At 48.0% G+C, this 19,648-nt stretch overlaps 5 protein-coding genes across 5 annotated transcripts; 3 read left to right on the top strand and 2 right to left on the bottom strand.

The window, feature by feature from the left end:
• Positions 1-891: 891 nt before the first annotated feature.
• Positions 892-1,987, top strand: TREMEDRAFT_23521 (uncharacterized protein; the record flags this gene model as incomplete). Its single annotated transcript, XM_007006900.1, has 5 exons — positions 892-998; positions 1,130-1,229; positions 1,340-1,416; positions 1,500-1,671; positions 1,883-1,987. Coding segments are annotated over 5 exons (561 nt in total), but the record flags the coding sequence as incomplete, so codon positions are not given.
• A 3,097-nt stretch (positions 1,988-5,084) lies between these two features.
• On the top strand, positions 5,085-7,770 carry TREMEDRAFT_74635 (uncharacterized protein; the record flags this gene model as incomplete). The annotated part of the gene is made up of 3 exons (XM_007007167.1): positions 5,085-5,170; positions 5,488-6,410; positions 6,699-7,770. The coding sequence occupies 3 exons, from the start codon at positions 5,085-5,087 to the stop codon at positions 7,355-7,357; spliced, it is 1,668 nt and encodes a 555-aa protein (XP_007007229.1). The 3' UTR covers positions 7,358-7,770.
• A 339-nt stretch (positions 7,771-8,109) lies between these two features.
• Positions 8,110-10,681, bottom strand: TREMEDRAFT_34263 (uncharacterized protein; the record flags this gene model as incomplete). Its single annotated transcript, XM_007006930.1, has 7 exons — positions 8,110-8,382; positions 8,658-8,742; positions 8,784-8,831; positions 8,994-9,161; positions 9,219-9,924; positions 10,061-10,366; positions 10,489-10,681. 7 exons carry the CDS (start codon positions 10,679-10,681, stop codon positions 8,110-8,112), a joined length of 1,779 nt encoding a protein of 592 aa, XP_007006992.1.
• A 471-nt stretch (positions 10,682-11,152) lies between these two features.
• On the top strand, positions 11,153-12,704 carry TREMEDRAFT_34408 (uncharacterized protein; the record flags this gene model as incomplete). The annotated part of the gene is made up of 7 exons (XM_007006948.1): positions 11,153-11,490; positions 11,594-11,704; positions 11,757-11,898; positions 11,979-12,060; positions 12,102-12,198; positions 12,244-12,369; positions 12,422-12,704. 7 exons carry the CDS (start codon positions 11,153-11,155, stop codon positions 12,702-12,704), a joined length of 1,179 nt encoding a protein of 392 aa, XP_007007010.1.
• A 1,040-nt stretch (positions 12,705-13,744) lies between these two features.
• On the bottom strand, positions 13,745-15,220 carry TREMEDRAFT_64920 (uncharacterized protein; the record flags this gene model as incomplete). Its single annotated transcript, XM_007007090.1, has 3 exons — positions 13,745-14,386; positions 14,492-14,881; positions 14,924-15,220. The coding sequence occupies 3 exons, from the start codon at positions 15,218-15,220 to the stop codon at positions 13,745-13,747; spliced, it is 1,329 nt and encodes a 442-aa protein (XP_007007152.1).
• Between the last annotated feature and the right edge of the window lie 4,428 nt (positions 15,221-19,648).

The following is a 19,648-nucleotide window of genomic DNA, read 5'->3' as shown; positions in this document are numbered from 1 at the left end:
GTAGGAATGTTCGCTGATAAAACATGTACTGTACATATTTTGCCTCGATCAATCGGTGATCTCGGGGATCGATCCAGAGAAGTGACAACGAATCTCGAGTTCATGGGGAGCATTCATCAGACTCACCGATGGGAGACGCTCTATCACTTGTGATAGTCTACGTGCCGTCATCCAGAGGTTCTGGAGACAAGACCTAGGTGTAAGAAGTAGGACCATGATATGCATGGCTAAAATGCAGATGTCTAAATTACTGGATGAGACCGGCTGCAAAATCACAGGTGGGTGATCGAACGACGCTTCCAACGGAAAGGAGAAATATACACGTCATCCGTCGCCGTCACCGTCACCGTCGTCAACCTTTCTCTTGAAAGATCTTCACCTATCAACCTTTCCTCTCTCATTCCTTCAGTAGACGCTGTTTGGTATCTGCAGGTCCGGCGGGAATCTCAAGAGGCAAGAGGAAAGTTTCGACATGTCCGATATGGACTCTCTTGGTCCTTCTCGACCCCCAGTACCCGGGTTCCAAAAAGCATCTTCGCTGCTGGGCTCTATGCGTAATGCCTCAGGTAGCTCACCCCTACTGTCGGGACCATCTGGAACCCCGGGTCCCGCCGAGACCTCGGGAAGCGACAAGGAAAAAACAAACGAGAAAGAGGGGGGCGGGGAGAAGGAGAAAGAGGTTGCGGGAAAACCGGTGAACAGACCGGTGGCTAGTAAGAATGCGATAGTTTATAATGCTGTACAAGTGAGTTCACTGTGTATCTTAGCCTTTCTACTATCTCAATTCACCTGGGGATTCGAGAAATGCACTAGCGAAGATGTTTTTCAAAGGGGAAAGATGTCGCGCAGAGTTCATCGTCCGAGGAGAGGTTGGCGTAGGTGTTGACGACAAAGAGAAGAAACCCAGTGTTGCAAGCTATCAAAAACGTCGGCATAGAGATAGGGGATGTGGTAGCGGATTATCAAGTTGGAACACATAATGGGGTTTTATTCCTCAGGTGAGTCTCTCACTTGTCCTGCCCTCCATATTGCGATTGAAGATCTATGGTCATGTTCAAGATGTTTTCACGTGTCGATAGTTATTTGAGTCATGTTAGCTTCGAAGACAAAGATTGCAGCTGACAATAAGTCTGAAATATCACCGACTCCATCCTGAATATATCCATCAGAGAATCGAGAAGATGAGAAATAAGTACAGTCTTCGAATAATGCTCATCTTATGTGATGTCGTAAGTCATAGATTTCCCCGAGGTACATATGCCTTCATACCTTCGGACAACCATCACTTAGGATGGGGATTATGGGAGAAGGTTCGATAAGGCGGCTGTGCTGATGTCAGAACGAACATCAGCAATCATTGAGGGAAATAAGCAAGATTGCCATAGTCAATGACTTTACTGTCTTTGTGGCTTGGTCGTTAGTTTTTCTTATGATCTTTCCATTTATATGTCACGAGCCAGAATGAGCGTCCCAAGTAGACTAGTGGTGCTGATGTACAGAAACGAAGAGGTCGCTCAGTACTTGACAACATTTAAGGCGTTCGAACATAAGTCAGCGGATACCTTGAAGGAAAGAGTTCATCAGACGTATCATGATCAGTTGCAACATGTGTTGACAAGTGGAAAGAAGGTCAATAAGACGGATGCGGATAATCTGGCTGCTCAATTTGGGGTACGCTTTATTTTTTCTACCGGTCCTCCTCAGTGTTCCTCTCACTTCGACAGGTGCCGTCCATGTTTCCAGCCACTTCTCCTGGTTCAATTGATCTCCAGTCATTTATCTCCTTCCCTTCATTCGCCCTGATCATCCATCTTCTGTATTCCTCGGTGTCAATCTGTTCGAAGGCCCACCGTGTGCGAGAAAAGGGTGTTGATGTGCCCAGTCATTCGCGAACATCGCCAAACAACCCCCTAAGGTGCTGGCCAATGTCAAAGGCCTAGGTGCGGCCAAGGTTACTTCCTTAGTGGACGCATTCAACAAACCGTTTTTGGTGGGAGGATTGAAGAAGGGCGAAGGGAGTAAGACATCAGTCGCGGCTGTTACGGATCAAAGAGTCGCAATAGCTCCAGAAAGGGCGCAGACCAACGCGTCGCGGGTCGAGGGCGATAGCGAAACTCTCATCCATTCGGACCGCGAAGTCGAGGCAGACAAATCCGACCTGTCACGACATCAAAAGCGCGGAACAGCGTCAAGTCGATCGCCTGGTCTCAGCCCCGAGTTACGGCCTTCGATAACTATCGATTCACCTCCATGGGCTGATCCTCTCGACGATGAAGATGATGATTCGCCGTCCGCGAAACGTTTGAAAACCTCATGACCCTTCGACGCCCACTCTCATCAAAATGACATGCACCACCTATGTCTTCAGCATGCGTTCAATGTGGCGTATGAAAGCGAATTACACGATGTAGGGGTGAGACATCCCCTACTGTGTCCGATTACGACCGACAATTTCGGATCAGATGCTATCATCTCAATCATCCAGGGCCATCTTTGATCTTGTCCATCAATCATCCTGGCGTCAATTCCGAGTTTAAATGTCGACGCCACCCCGTCCCAACCTCTCCGCGCTGGTCAAATCCATATCAATCGGTCTCGTCATCGGCCATCGGTTCATGTTTTGAAATTACCTTATCTGCTTTGACAAAACTTGACATTAATGGATAAAGCCTCTGTCTTCGAAATGCATCGGTCTCACGGTGATCGACACTTGCTCTCGCACGAGCGTTCACCGAGACTCCAGCAAATCATCACATACATTATAGTCCACGGCCATTCGGACAATGAAAATGTCTATCGGTCTTTCGGCGTACAAGCGAATGTCTGGTACCGTAGATCCGGAGATAGACTCGGATGGGTCGGAGGCCGAAATGTCCAATCTGTTCGATCCGGCCGATTGCTGATGCGCACGGACTCGAGGGGGAGTAGGGTGATGGTGCCTGTTTCACTATGACAAAAGTTTCCTTACTTTGGGATGACAATGTTCGACTTGTGCACTCAGTCCAACGGAAACCAAGGGGAGTGGCGTGAAGAGGGTGGAGAGACACGGTCAAGGCCGGAGTAGCAGAAGACAGAAAGAGGGTGAGGGGGAAGCGAACGTGGGAAAAATTGGTGGAGGGTTGAGGGACCCGGACGCTGACGCTGACGCGATCATGCAGGCTCGTGCGCCTTTAGAAGATCCGCCCTACGCGATCGGCGTCTGTGATTCGAAGCTGTTTCTGGGGCTCGAGCGTTATCAAGGGTGGTGGCACGGCCTATGTCGATCTCTCCCACACAATCACACACACACACACTTTTCTCACGACATACACACACAGATTACCTTGTCCTCTTTGATCTGTGCGACCCCTCCTTTCAGACGTCTTAGCATGAGACATTTGACGTCTTTCTTTTGTCACTCTTCTTCTTGTCTTTGGAAATGTCATTGTCTCAGGCCGAATGTCTGAGCGCGGCGATCTTCCAACCGGCGTCCCCCCTGTTTTTGATGATCAAACACTAACGCCATGCTAACAGAACCCCTGATTCAACTTCACAGCCCCCATCAGACGATCTTCGATCGTCCATCACTTCATCAATTCACAAACTCTTTCGTCTTCCGCTCTGCGGGTTCTCCATACGGCGGTTATCGTCTTTGGTCTCATGGCCGTGTTCCCGACGTAGGAGAGACAAGTCAGAGTAGCACGGGCAAATGACCGTGCAGATAGGGAACGGTCGACCATGGGGCACGGGACGCACATGCATCCGGGTCAAATGCGAACACACAACTCATGCACGTCCATGTGGAGGGAATGAGGGGAGATGAGTGACGAGTATCCGAAGTTTGTATCGGAGCTTGCAATGATGGACGCTGATCTGTCCATCAAGAAATCTCTCACACACAAAAGCTCTGTCATAAGGCGTATTAGAAGGAACCGGTAATTCGGGACTGGACGCCCTCCCTCCATCTTTGCCTCGAGGGTTAAAAGTTTGAACAAAGAGATGGAAGAAAAGTATCGAACGATTGATTTCATCATTTAGTTCTCCCCATTGATATTATGATCGTGAGTTTTTCTATTATGCTCTATCAAAAAGAATTTACCTACACACACACACACACACCAAAAGCTTCTTTGTCCCTTCAATCCCTTCTCATCCTCGAGGACGGCCGTTTGACCATTTGTATACCGGTCTTACGTGCAACGTGTTGAAAAGATCAAGCGCCGATCTCTATCCGGCATGGCCGGCGTCGGCGTATCGCCCGAACACAAAGTCTTGTGCTCTTTCCCCCCTACCTCTTTCATCTATCTTTTCTTGGATCATGGATCACCTCGGTAGTTCTACAGTGCGGATGCTGACTTTGTACTAGTTTCCCCCCCACTTCACTGCTTTCATGCCTTCGGCTTGCCCGGCTCTCTTTTTCTCTCTATCTATCGGACGTTTCTTTCAAATCTTTGACGCCATCATTTTCTCACCATCCGGCGAGGACAAGATATATACATACATGAATAAAGAAATACACACATCCCCCACACAATCTTGACTTTCCCTTTCGTCGATCCTCCACACTCAAATCGTTTCTTCCTTCCTCCTCTCTTTACACACACAACCAACCTTCGTGACCGATCCCGAACCGCGACATGTTTTCTCTTCCCACACCTGGTCTGTCCAAGGGTATGCCCATGACACCTAGAAACCAGACGCGTCCTTCAACTTGGCCAAGGACGTATATTGACAAGGACAACCAACCTTTTTCCCCACTCGATTCGAGTTTCTTTACACCACCAACATCCACACATCACGTTTCTACCACACCAATCCTTCAACAACAACAACCTTGTACTCCTCTTTCAAACTCACACTCACATTCCTATCATACGGCCGGGTTCAGTCTGTCTGTAATCTCACGTAACGGTAGTGGTACCAACACGAGTGAATCCCGTTCTACCATCACCACACCATCGCCGATCCTATCTTCTTCTTCACCCTCATACGACATTTTACAAACTCCATTGTGTTCTACGGAAGATAGGAGTAGGATCAACATCAGTACATCCCTCCCTTCATTTTTGAATCGAGACTTTCCCTCTTCTCCAAGTCCTCTTAACATGCCTTCTTATCCAAACACGCCTTCTCCACGCCAATACGGTTTGTCGGGCGGATTGATGATCGTCAATGAGAATGGAAATCCAATGTGAGTTTTGTTTTTACTTTCTCTCGACTTTGTCCCTCGCTACCATCTTTTATTTTGCTTCTGGTGTCACTCCTTCCATCAGATTGATACGGTTATGTCTTATGACTCCTATCTACTTCACCCTCCTTGGATCTTCGCCCATTCCTGGAATCCTTTTTCCTTTGTCCTTGTTCTTATCCATATCAAGGTGTGACTCCTTTGAAAGGTGTCAAATGTTAGATTCGCAGAAGCTTCTCACCATCTGTCCTAGACGACAAAAGGACCTTTTCTCACACAAACATGTTTCTTCTTTTTTTTTTGTTGCTGATGCCGATCAGGTCCGGTGGTGTAGACCAATGTGGAACCCTTATTCCTTCTTCTCACCCTGAACTTTACATTTCGAAATCATCTCAACATGGTAATCAACTTCATTCTCACGCAACTTCGCAACCTCGTCCCATCTTACGCCCTTCTTCATCTTACAATGCTACAACTCCCAACCAACCTCATTCTCCTGCCTCGTGGGCACGAAGATTCACTTCTTCTATGCAGATCTCCATGCGCCCCACCATCAACTCAGTCGTAGCGACCGATTCGTCCCGACCCGGCGCTACAAACGCCATCAGTTCGGTACCATCGGCTCAAGGGCGACATGCTTTCACCACCGGTCAGACTGTGAGTGACGAAACCCACGAGGCTGGGGCGCTTCCGTCAACAGGGACGAATGCTAGGAGTGCGGCGAGTACGAATGAACAAGGGGCGGTGAGATCACCAGAACATGCGTCATCCACCTCTACTTCCGCCCCAAACGAAGCTACTCGTGCAACTGTTACTACAACAAGTTCTGTCGTTCCGTCCTCTGAACAGTCATCGTCTTTCCCCATGACTGAACAAGTTCAATCTTATCCTCCACTTCACACTCACACTCACCCATACAACGACGACTTGTCCTTTTCCACTTCAAACAATTCTTACGCTGGTACTGAAAACGCCACCGGTGATTCTTCCTTCGACAGCTCGTGCTCTTACCCTTCCGCCACTTCTTGGTCTCTGGACCCTCACGCTCAAGCTCAGTACTACGGTTGGGGAATGTCTTCTCCTCCAAAGTTACAAGAACCTATCTTGGCTCCAGGAGAATTACCCGCTCCTAGACCTCCGATGTCATACGCCGCTTTGATTGGGGAGGCTTTGTTGTTGGCACCACCACCACATCAGTTGTATGTTTCAGAGATATCGGATAGTATCAAGAAGCGTTATGCTTGTGAGTTTTGTTTTTCGTTTTGATCTCCCAATCCACTTATACCTCCTCTCACGTTCTTCTATGGCCAATCGGTGCTATTCGAAATACCGCATCTAGACTTCACCCCTTCGTCACCTTGTCACTTGATGATCGGGTGGCGAATCCTTCCTTCTTCATTACATCTTATGCGATGTACTATTCTCACGCTTCATCATTCCACCATACCACCCTTCACATCTGAACCAGCACTATGACTATTCTCCATCGAACAGTCAATCATCCGTACATGTTTAGTAAACTGACTTTCAGACTACCGACAAAACCCTACGAAGATATACAATGGAGTTCGCCACCAAACCTCCATGTGTAAAGCCTTCGTTAAACTCCCTCGACCATTCGGTGACCAATCTGGTGGTGCACGAAAATGGGCAATCCGAGCAGGATGTGAAAGTTGGTTCTCAAACGGGTCTTACAACCCACCAGGTTATCACGCCCCAACCAAGAAACCCTCTGCTAGTGGAAAAACCAAATCAACATCTTCATCCCGTTCTAAACAATTGGCGATCGGTACTTCTTCTCCTCATCGTGACTCTCCTTTCCTATCACCCAACGCTGGACCTTCCGTCGGACCGGCATACGATGGGACTTCAAGACCTTATTATCCTTATCCTCAACCTACCTATTCAGCCCCTCCTCCCCCTCCCCCTCCGGCATACCTACCACCAGGATATCATTACGTCCCTGTCAACCCTACTCAAACGCATCAATCAGCTCAACCGATGTACGTACCAGTTTGGGGACATTATGCCGCGCCTCCTCCACCCGGACAGATGGTAGGAGTTCAAGGAATGGGTGTTCAAGGTGGATGGAGATATGAAGATAAAGAATCTCCAGAGAGTTATGAAGAACATGCTAGACCCATGTCACCTCATTCAGTCTCTTTATCAGTTCATGGTAGTGAACACTAAATCTCTCATTCTTTCCATCATCGACCTCGAGATACCTCTTTTCTACTTCGATCTCTTACTATCACTCGATTAATCGATCTGGGATTTCCTCGACTTTCTTTCCTGGGTTTTTGGGGGTAGAGCGGAGGTAATGGATATGATGATGACATGATGATTTAAAGTCGGACGAAAGAGATGAAATTCTACGGGATTATCAGCGGGACTGATCTAATCCCTCTGTTGAGATAAATGTCAGTGGTAGATTCTTGGATATGTGTCAATAAGGAGAGAGAGGAATAAGGTTTTTTTTATCTTGGTGTATTCTGTTCATGATACGTAGTCTCATATTTTGATAGCCTTAGTTTAACGTCGAATCAATGTGTTTATAGTGTTTCAGAAACTAGCTGTCAGATGTCATGTTAATGCCTATCTTGCCTTTGACTCATTGGGTATGCATGTATATCGTCAGTATCGGAGATAACAGATTGCTCTGGTGGTTACCGAATCATTATCCCTCTCTTGTCTAAATCCCCTGAGACTGTGACACAAGCTCTTCTTCTCCTCAGAAGTAGGATCATGACCAGAAGTGTGTTCATGAGTAAAGATTGGGTCACGCCGGGCTGTTTGATCATGACTCAAAAGAGGTGACTATAGCAGGTGGAGTCAAAGGTAGGGAGAGGGGTATGAAGGAGCGCGAACGTAGGATGAATGTCAAAGTGAAGTGAGGTAAGAGACGTTGATGTGAAATAACTACGAAAGATATTGGTCAAAACTTACAAAAGTGGGAAACCAGACATCAGTCCTAACCAAAAAACGATATTTCCAATCGTTTTACTCCTCTTGACCCAACCCACCCTACCCAAGGCGATCATGGGTAATTGAGCCATTTGCATGAGGAATAGATATGGTCGGATTTTTTTAGTCACGACGGCCATTACGAGTTCGTGACATAGTGCAGAAAGAAGGAAAGTGACGAATGTTGCTGAAGTTTTAGAAAGGGATAGAGAGTCCATGGTGGATGCGTATACGTGACGAAGTAGGAATGTCTGGGTGTCAATGAATGTTCTTCTTTTTAATTCTCTCTCTAACATTTGTGTATCTCTCATTTTTCATTCAGCACTTATATGATTGATGTACGATAGTTTGATATGATATTGGAAAGTTACCGAACCAGACATCAAGTAGGTTGAAATGACTGATTGGCCTTGTAGAATGGGTAGGAAGTTCGATCAGATACCCGAAGGTGATTTATGGGGCTTCGAAGATGGCGGAATGACATGGTGTGAGTGGGAGGTAGAAGAACAGATGAAGAGTGACCCACATGCACAGGTTTATTCCACTTTCGTGAAAATTGATCCCAAGTAGTCGAATTCCACCAATCTTGATAAAATTCTCTATCGGCAAAACTACCTGTCAGCTTGCCAGTAAAGATCACTTTATAACTGACTATGATAACTCGGCAAATCCAGTACAGACACATTCAAAGATTATACTGCTCGCTCAGTTTCTCTACTATTAGTCAGATTTGTGTAACCCACTAAAAGATTCTATCTGTCAGCGAATGACCTACTCATCGTGGTAGGTAATGATGAGACGGGGGATTTTGCCGAGGATCGTAATAGTAGATCGAGTAAATGGTTGATGAGGCGACACTCACAAGAGATAGTTGATAATCATTGGTAATGCCAAATTCACATAGCTTTTGAACAACGAATCACCTGGCTTGGGAGTGAATGGGATGATGTAGTGCTCTGTGATAGTGTAGATGAGTGAGAAGGTACCGAATGTTGCGATTATCTTTTCGAGCACCACCAGGGGTCGGATTCTGTCATAGTCAGCGTCATTTTCAATCTATACCTAAGGGGGACGACTGAATACTCACGTATTCGTCCGAGGATACTCTAATTGATACACCAAAGTCGGAGTGAAGATGTATTCGAAGAAATGTCGATACGTGACATTTTGTGGCCAAACCAACCCTTTTGCTCCATTGCTCCTCAACTCCTCTTGCATAGCACTGATATTCTGAGCCAACAAAGCCACTCTCTCGTGACTCGACCAAGCCAGTGGATGAGGAGGTTTCCGTGCATGCGGAGTCGTCGTGTGAGAAGGCTCCAAACTCGTTCCTTGAGGTAAATCCGCCTGAGGTTCAGGTAAAGCTTCTAATGATTTCTTTGCCGCTTTAGCATTCCTCTTCCGCAACTCTGGTCCAGGGGAACCCTTTTCTGGTGATGTATTACGAGCAGTGACCAATGCTGTCTCTGACCTTAAGCCCATATGTCGTTTGACAGCCTCTGCGGGATCTTCATAAGAGGTCAGACCATTGGTTGTAGGCATACCGGTGATAGATGGAGTTCCAGGGAGGGAAACAGCGGGAGTAGCCACAGGAGTGATTTCTGCTTTTACTTTGGTCTCGATCTCTACTTGATGGGCGGCGGCTTCTGCCAAAACAGCTTCTCGTCCACCGGGAAGTGAGTCGACCAGTTGATCGAGAGTGGCTTGTTCTTCTTGAAGTCGATCATGTACCATGGACAACATGCCGTTGTGAGCCATGTAAGAATGCATCTTCATCAGATTTGCAAGACAATCTAGTCGTCAGCAAGGTGGTTGATCCTACGGTATCAAGTGTACTGCTGTCGAAGAAGTAATATGGGTAGGGGATACTGAGTCAAGAGAGTAGCGAGTACTGGGAGAGAATATGCATCAGACGAGAAAAAGACTCACGCAAGACTAAAAAACCAGACTGAACCCAATACCATTGTCGATGATAACCCCACCATATAGCCGTGGCGAGGTACAATGTCTGAAAGGTATGTTGTATGATGAGACCAGTGGGATGAAATCGGATATGTCCGTTTTGAACCAATTTGATGAGGGTCACACATAAGAACATTGACACTGACATCAAAAAGTCGGCAAAGGCAAGAACGATGACGTCTCCAGTGATGAGTCTTCCAAAAGTCCATGAGAGCGGCGTTCGATTCTCTTCCCATGATTGCACGACGGTACGGAGGAAAAGAAGACCGAGGCCTGACAATGAGCTCCATAGTCTTGTTTTGAGACCTTGAAATTGTCGTAAAACATGATGGTGGAGTCCATTTGTGAAATTCTGTGAGGGGGTAGATGAGTGGGTGGAATGGAGCGATACTCACTTATCCAGAACAAGGTAAAGAACCCCCTAAACTCGTCGGTCTGTGATCGTAGATTCTCCTTGTTCAAACTTGAGACCCTTGGTGTGAAGCTTAACTTGAGTTGCGAGTTGGATCCTGAACGATAGGGTCTGACGTGTATCTCTCCCTGTGGAATGGGCAATACGGCTCCTGCAGCGCCTAAGGTGGTCGTCATCTCCACCACCTCAGTGTGGTTCAGACGGGGAGGAGACGGGGTTTGTAGTCTTTTCCTAGTAAAAATGAGCTCTGAGAAGAGACACCAAGAGGAAACGCTTACCTAGAACTCATTTTGGTTGATAGCATAAGTACTTGGAAACCGATGACCGGGGAGTCCGGGGAGGCGCAGTAAGTGGACAAAGGAGCTCCGGGGCGGCCGAAGGGGGAGGTGGTAAGGGTGATGAGTCCAAAGCAGCTCGTTGGTACTCGTACAGTACAGTGACTGTTTTGTCGTGTGGGCGGATACCAACTAGAAAATGCTACAAATGAAAGAGATGAAGAGAGATGTGGAGACGAAGTAGCTTGGAAGGATAAATTTCAAGTACCTTAAAAGCTGACATCATTTCCATCACCACCACCTTACAAACGTCATCTCCCTACTGAGTTACTTACCATCTTACCTCCCCTTCTTCTCCATCACCTTATCACCATGACCTCGGTAAACGCAGCCAAACATCATTTCTTCCTTCCCCTGCCCCCTCGCTCGCTTCAGGCTTCCCCACCATTCTACAGGCTTCCAGCTCTCATCACCACGTATTCGCATTTGCCCGATCGGTCGATAGCGCATGGGGACCAGAGCATGGCTTATTATCGTCCGGCTCCGATAGGCTGTGACCTCAATCATGGATTTGATAGGAAGATAGAGAGGGATGAGAACTTGGACGAACATTTGGATGGTCTCTGCGTAGCTCTGCAAGACGTATGGCGGAGTGGGAAGAAAGGAGAGAGAAGGGGCGGATTCATCACTTGGAGGGGTATGATTACCAGGTGGGCTGCAGCATTCCCTTGTATCATGTCAGAAGAGCCCCCAGTAGATGTTTCGTGGCCCTACACCGCTGTCCAAGGCTGCACGCACATTGCTCATGGGCAGGCTTATGACCGCTCCATTTGAAGAACGCGAAGGTTGGGAGATGACCGCCGTTGCACTGGACGGGTCTATCTACATCGAACAACACGACCCTCCCGATTTGCGTAAAGACAGGTGAGCCAATCCACCAGTCTTCCAGGCTATCCCGAAGAAATTGACGGGTCAGACGAAAACAGCAGTCCTCTTGGGCTTGGCAATCATATATGGGTTATGCCTTCGAGGCTTTCTCCACAGTACCCGCTGCTGGGGAAGACAGAAAGAACGATGATCCCGCGGGATGGTCAGGGGATGTCAATACAAAGGTCCAGGTTGGTTGCTAAATGACGAGAATTTCTGCAGCTCTAATGAGATAGTGGTGCAAGTGCGTCTGCCACCGCTTGCTTACAAGTGGGAATTGACGGGTAGCGTAATACGTTCGGCCATTGGGGATATTCCACTCTGTCTGGGAGGCGAGGTTGACTGCGTCCAAGGTGAATTTTGTCTCATAGACATAGCGGTGCTGATATGTCAGCCGAAATTGGCTCTCCTCATCCTGGTCTTGACAAGTGCATGGAGCTGAAGACAAACAAGGTCATTGAAAATGAGAAACAGGACCTCATCTTTCATAAGTGAGTTGGCTGTCAACGGTAGTCATGTGCCGCATTCACTGTCAGGAAAATGCTCAAACACTGGGCTCAATCTTGGCTACTTGGAGTTCCTACGATAGAAGTTGGCTTCCGGGACGACGCCGGCATTCTCAAATCTCGAAGCACATTTGACACCACACAAATCCCTCGGTTGTGAGACCTTCCTATCCTCGTCTTTTTCAGTTTTAGCAAGCTAACTTTATAGTATGGCCTCGTTATCTGACCCTCCTTGGCATCCGACCCCTGCTCTGCACTTTCTTCACGCTGTCCTATCTCTAGTCCTCCATCATGTCCTGCCTACCGATCCTTGCCCTTCTGAGGGCCTTCCGGCTGACGCTCCCCTCCCTCCTGCCGACGTTTGGCGCTTCAGCTTTATTCCTCGTCGCGGTTGCGAGCTTTACAACGTTGGACCCATCGGCACCGTGGGCGGTCGATGGGGTGATGTGCTTCCTGAGGAATACGTACGATGGAGAATGTCCAAACGTTAGGTCTTCACCAAAGTACCGATAAGTTCGCGACTCTCACTTTCTATATATATCGACTCGTCATCGACGACTTGGACGAATGAGTCTCGTTTTCGTCCACTTCCTTTGACTTGACCCTCCTGGGTGGGAGGAGTTGAGACGCGCGCCAACGTCGGACTAGCAAAGGAGGGTCGATCCTCAATCAGGAGCAACACGTCTCGACTTGGGGAAGGATACAATCTCATTTTGAACTTTTATCTGTCCGACTCTTCAAATTATCTGCAGCAGGTCTGCGAACCTCAAAAACGACATTGTAATACAATCAAAACTGAAAACGATCCGCAGGGCGGGTCATCATGATCCTGCCATCTCCGAAATATGTCGTTCGGGCGGATGGTTCTTCCGCGGGAGTAGCACCCACTTCTACTGTGGCCGGAGGTTCAAGCACAGATGGTGGTGCATTGTCATTTACCACATCCGTCGAGTCGGATTACCACAAATTGTCACCTGCAGGGAGGAATTGTAAGTTTTTCTCTCGTCGAACACAGTTTGTCATCGTTTCCCAGCACGTCTTTACAGTCTACGATTGGTCCTCCGGTAACACAATAAATTAGTCATTGTTGCAAGATTATGACTATGAAGAAAGAGGATGCAGCTCATAATACAGTGGCTATCGGATTGGGAGTCCTTAATATTGTACTCCTAGTCACGTGTATATGGCTTTGGCTCGGAAAAAGAAAATTGCAGAGGGAAGTCGATCAACTCAAGATAGTTATAGCCTCGAAGTCCGGTAGTAGTTGATGTGAGTCTCGCCATGCCTCAAGTGCTACGCACAAGTGTGCTACGGGCAGGCGGAGGAAGCGAAAAATGATCATGAACTGACGGTCAGTTGCCTCATCATTCCATGCATGATTCCTATCCGTCACTATGATATCTACAGTACTGCGTGTACTTCTCCTGTATTACTGCCATTTCCCAAAGTGAGGCCGTTGATACGCTCAAAGTCTTCTTGAGTCCAATACCGGTCAGCCGCAGATCAACGTCTGTCCCGGTGCGTGACAGGCTCAGATTCCCGCTCCACTTGTTGTGTGGATCGTCGGTGCCGGAGTCACGTCACCACTCTGAGTTTGAGATGTCACAGTGATATTCGGATCTTCAGTAGGGTCTGACCAGCCTGACTTCTCGTTCCAATCCACAAGATCCTGGAGAATCTTTTTGAAATTAGGATGTTTCTTATGTTCTTGTCCAAGGTACTCGACCATTTCCACCAAGGACTGAATGCTAGTCTGTGGTGCAGGAGGTTCTTGTGAGACCTTTCTCCTTCCTGGAATGTGTGCAAGGGTCAATATCTTGCACTTGGCTTTGCCATTGTTGTGTTGTCTCCCCTTGCCGCTCAAAGTGTCCGTGGGATCAGTTATCTCTCCTTTCTCTTCAGCACTTAGCTCGGTCTGTTCTCCATTACTCTCAGCACCCCAGGGTTCATATTGTTTCAAGGCTTCACCCTTTTGGATGAAATCACAGACCTTTTCTGCATAATCAGCACCATCATGTGTCACCATTGCCAGTGCTGCTTGAAAGTATTCGCCTTGCATCAAAGCGTCCTTGCCGGGGTGCCATGAACTCTCCACCTTGAATGTCCATTGCTTTTCACTGGCTGTGAAGGATCCAAGGAACACATCATGTGCTTGCGTCATGCGGTCCAAAAGCTTGGTTGTTGGTTTTGGTAGATGTAGCCTACAATCCAGACATCTGTCCAGCAACTTGCCCCACCCAATAAGTTTGTCAGCACCTGGGAGGGCGAATTGACTCACTTTTTTGACAAAGGAGGAGACCGAGCTTGAAGCAAGAGCTTCAGGCGTAGCTATTCCAGTGCATCTGTTGACCAGTGTCTGCCACTGTTTGTCAATGTTGAGCACACTTGATTTGCCTTCTATGGGCCCGTCTGCCTGGGTTTCTGTATCAAGGAGTACATTGAGCTGCTGTTTACACTTGGTACCTGAACAAGTTGCAATTACATGTAGGAGGCCAGCTATTCCAGTAGCGCTCTGCAACGTGAGACAGGTCATCAACCCATCAGCAATACTGCCCCCTGTCGAGATAGCTTCAATGACCGTATTTGGTACATAAAGTGGGACCATCTCAGATCCGGGCTGTGGTTTTGAGTTGACAGCCATGCACTCAGTGATCCTTCCCCTTAGTGTCTGTAACCATGTCCACACCTCCATATACCCAAGTATACTCACTGACACGTTGTTTGTCAGTGGGGGGAGCTTCTTCCACTGAGAGTCAAATCGTCGAAGGGAGGAGGCAGCATTTCCAAGAGCTGTTGGGTCCAAAAGATAACTATTCAATTGAAACCTGGCGTTCTTTGACGAGGGGGACCACGGCCAGACGTTGCCTTCAAGGGCTTTGTACAGGCGTGCTTCATCGGAGAGAGAGAGAGTCTCCTGCTTTGGAGCCAGTCTCAACAACCGACTGAGGACCATTCTCGAGACGGGCGTCGAGGCGGTGGGCGAGGCGGTGGGCGGACGACCTGACATGGTGATCAACTGATGGTAGTTGGTTGAAGAACTCGATTGTTCAGATTCGAGTGGCAAGAACGACGTGGAGGGCGGTACTTATAGCCCTGTTGATGCGCCCACGGAGGGTACGGAGACTTTCGTCCACCGGTCCTTCGGTCGCGGGGGGGGGGGGAGAGGAAAACCAGGGAAAGGCGAAGGCGCGGGACATTGATGTTGATCCGCACAGCCTACAAAGTGTGAGAAGCATTGATGGTATTGAAGATTTGTGAGAAGCTATGGAAACATCAAGGGAAGGGTTTCCAGTGGGGCCATGAAACTTGGACTCCACCGGGCTTCTTATACGTCATCAGCAAGTGTATCATACTGTAAGTATCTGGCGATTGGCTACGGAGGGGTTGATATCCTGGCGAGGTATGTGGAGAGATAACGACTTGTAAGCTTCTCTACTTGTACCTCACAGAAGTTTTGTAATGCCAATAATGTGGTACCAATGAGCTTTGTAGCCAAATCAGGTGGTGCGACATCAATTGGTTTTGAGAAACGTATGCTAAAAACCATCAGATGCTCATTCAAGCTGCAAATCAAAGATTATGAAGCTATTGCTAAGTCAAAGACTCAGCCGGACAGGTTCTACTGAGGTGGCTCATCCGGAAGTTGGGCGCACCCAAGGGAATGTCCAAAATGTCATGATCCGTGCCGTGTGAGCCAATAGTGTCAACCCGTGAGTGCCAAATTGTCAGTAGGATCATTTTCCCCTCTGTCACTCTTTGTCACAATTGTTGTTTCTTCTTCTCTGCTGACCCACGGTCAACAAACCTCGGCTAACTACATTGTACTGGGGCGTTGATGTCTCACTGAGATAGGGTGGTGGTTGGGGGAACTACAGCTAAGTACGTCATAGTAATACGTTGGGTGGTAAATGATAAGGCGATCGTTGATGAACTGCGGCTAACTTCACCATGGTGTGTCGAACTGCTCGGTGGTAGCTCTCCCTAACTCAATGGTTGGTTCTACTGAATATATCTCTCGCTACTGACAACAATCAAGGATTGCTGGATGTGAATGTCACGCGGCGCCGCGTGACATTACCCTTCCCCATCAAACGAAGTTCCTTTGGACATCAGTTCGCCATCAACGACCCAGTTCGCATGAACTTCACCACCCACGAGGGTATTAGGAGGCTAACTTCGTCGAGGACGAAGTTAGTCATGTAGGAAGATAGGGGGATACGAAGTTAGGAAGATACGAAGTTAGGGAGATACGAAGTTAGGAGGATACCAAGTTAGGAAGGCACGAACTTCGTCGGGGACGAAGTTCGCGAGGTACGAAGCTCGGGACGTCGGGTTGAACGAAGTTCTGCGTTGACGAAGTTAGGGAAGGACGAAGTACTTAAGGGCCGAAGTTCCCAGAGATCTTTGACGATCTCTGGTTGTTGTCTTAGTGATAGAAGTTAGTTAAGCACAAAGTTATTACACCCAGAAGTTATTGTCACCTATTTCATATCTCGAGCAACGAAGTTGGTAAAGGTCGAAGCCCACGAAGTTATTGGCCGTTGGTCCTAAGAAGTTAAGGAAGAAACAACCCTGTGACAGTACCAGAGATCGTCCTTACCGACTCTCCAGTAACTCGTGGGAAGATATATGTGGACTAGAGGAAAGGAAAGAGAGAGGAGAACGGCTGAAGCAATGTCGAGGAACGAACAAGAAGATAATCAAGGTAACCTAGAACCTCGCGGTTCTAGGGATTCGTCTTTTCTCTCCCAACCACCTTCTGACGCGTACTTGGACGATCCATGGGTTGGAGGGGATGATCAAGGGAGAAGGCTAGAGGAAGAAGATGGGGGGTCGACGGGTGGAAGAAGTTCGTATACATCGCGGCCGAGGGGAAGGAATTCACCGGAGAGATTTAAAGAGGATGTTAGGGATGGGATGTTGGTGGAAATGATGAGGGCTCTAAAGGAGTTGAAGACGGCTGACAACCAGAAGAGTGAGGCTTTGACAGAGATAGTACAGGAACTTCGTCGAGGACAGCGGGGAACTAGAGAAGGATCGGCGACAACTTCGTCAGCTCGAGCGCCGAAACCGAAGGATCCTGACGAGTTCGATGGGTCAAGAGAGAAGCTCACTGGGTTCTTGACTCAGTGTTCGTTGGCATTGAGCGTGATGAAGGATAGATTTGAGAGTGAGGAGCAGAGTGTGTTGTGGATGGTAGGGTTCTTACGAGGGGTTGCACTGCTGGCGGTGCAGCCTCATCTTCTTTCTTCTCCTCTTCCCCCTTTCCTCTCAAAACGCTCTGAGTTCGCTATTTGGATGAAGAAGAACTTCGGTGATCCAGATGAGAGGGGTACGGCTATTCGGGGGCTGAGGGAGTTGAAACAGAAGCAAGGGAAAGCATCAGCGTATTTTGCTGAATTCCAAAAGTATATTGCTATATTAGGGTGGAGTGAGGAGGAGATGTTAGTGGCTCAGGCTATTAACGGGCTGGACGAAGTTATGAAGGACGAGCTTTCCCGGAGAGAGGAGATTGGGACTATGGAAGAACTGAAGGCAGTGGTGATCAAACTGGATAATAGGATGAGCGAGCGTTGGGTGGAAAGACAGGCTAACGGACAGAAAACAAATTGGGGAAGAGCGCCTAACTTCGTACCATTGACGGCGAAGTTATCGACGACACCCGCGAAGAAACCTGTGGCCTCGGTGTCGGCTCCTCCTCCTTTTCGGAGTAATTTAGTGACAGGATCACAGGGTTGGAAGCAAGGGGATCCTCTTACCCCTAGGCCTAGTTTCGACCAGAGAGAAAAATGGAGGGCCGAACGAGCGTGCTTGGAGTGTGGTGGCCAGGGACACTATGTGAAAGATTGTCCTCTAGTAGCGGCTAAGGTAGCTCTAGGAAAGATGAATCCTCCGGAGATGTGGAAGAGTTCAAGAAATAGGGGAACAGGAGGAAATGCAGTGGCTGTGGGGGAGCCAAGGCAGATGAATGCGGTCGCGGGAGAGGATGTGGATGAGGGAAAAGGCCTGGACCCGTCGGTTTGAGAGAACGTCGGCGGGTCCATTTCACTGTCCTCTCTGCTATTGTTCCTTCTGATATCAACAGGAAAGAGCTGACAGTAGCAGAACCATGTGTATACGAAGACGGACATTTCATTACGATACCCATCACTAATACGAGACAACCGAAAACAAAAATCAACGTAAAAGGGGCCCAGGTGGTCGCCTTATGGGATTCAGGAGCGACTAGTTCATATATAAACCCAAAAACAGTGGAGGAGTTAGGATTGGAAGTTACGAGATACCCAGAGGAAGTACCTGTACGTATGTTCGATGGTTCAGAAAGTATAGGAGGCCCCATCACGAAGTTCGTTGAAACAGAGATCCGCGTGTCAGAGGAGGACGAAGTTCGTGTGATTCGCTTGGATGTCACGAAGTTGTGTGATGCAGATGTGGTGATAGGATGGGAATGGATGAAGAAGGCGGGAGTGGTCCTGGATGTTAGGAGAGAGGTGATAGAGATCCCGGGTAGACAGAGAAGAGAGGAGAAGAAATTAGGAGCAGTTTTTGGATTCAAGGAAGGAGAAGTTTTAGGGCCTAGAGACTCGGCGTTGGAAGACGAACTTAGTGAGGAGGAACAAGAAGAACTGTTGGAGTTGGTACCTTCTGAGTACCACGGTTTCTTGGATATCTTTAACCCTAAGGTAGGAGGGGAGACGTTACCTCCAAACCGAAGTTATGATTTAAGACTGGACCTAGTGGAGGGGGCGAAATTAAAGGTGGCCCCACTGTACTCGTTAGCTGAAGATCAGAGAAAAGCGTTGAGGGAGATTCTGGATAAGGAGGTAGCGGCTGGTAGAATTCGCAAGAGTAACTCGCTGTATGGGTCACCTATGTTCATGGTTCCCAAAACGGTAAAAGGACAGTGGAGGATGGTAACGGATTATAGGAAGTTAAACGAAGTTACCATCCCAGACGTTTATCCTCTTCCATTGATCAGTCAAATCACTGAAGAATTAGGTACAGCAAACTATTTCACGAAGCTCGACTTGATGGGGGCGTATCAATTGTTACGAATCGCGGAAGGGTACGAATATCTGACGGCTTTTCGTACACAATACGGGATGTACGAATCGTTAGTAGTTAGGGATGGTTTGCGAAATGCGCCTGCTGTTTTCCAGCACTTCTTGAACGATATCTTTAGGGATTTGCTTGGGGAAGGGGTCATAGTCTACATCGACGACATTCTGATTTATGCTAAGACTAAGGAGGAACTTAGAAGGTGCACGGTAAAGGTATTTCAAAGACTTAGGGAAGCTAAATTATTTGTGAAGGCGGCTAAGTGTGAGTTCGAAAGAACTTCGGTGGTGTTTCTCGGGTACGTAATTTCAAAATCAGGCATTTCAGCGAACCCAGAATACGTTGCTGCTGTACAGGATTTCCTCGACCCAAGAAC

Source organism: Tremella mesenterica, assembly GCF_000271645.1.
Source record: "Tremella mesenterica DSM 1558 unplaced genomic scaffold TREMEscaffold_12, whole genome shotgun sequence".
Classification (NCBI taxonomy): Eukaryota; Fungi; Basidiomycota; class Tremellomycetes; order Tremellales; family Tremellaceae; genus Tremella; species Tremella mesenterica.
Note: the sequence above shows the minus strand (reverse complement) of the source record. Positions and strands in the feature narration are given on the sequence as shown.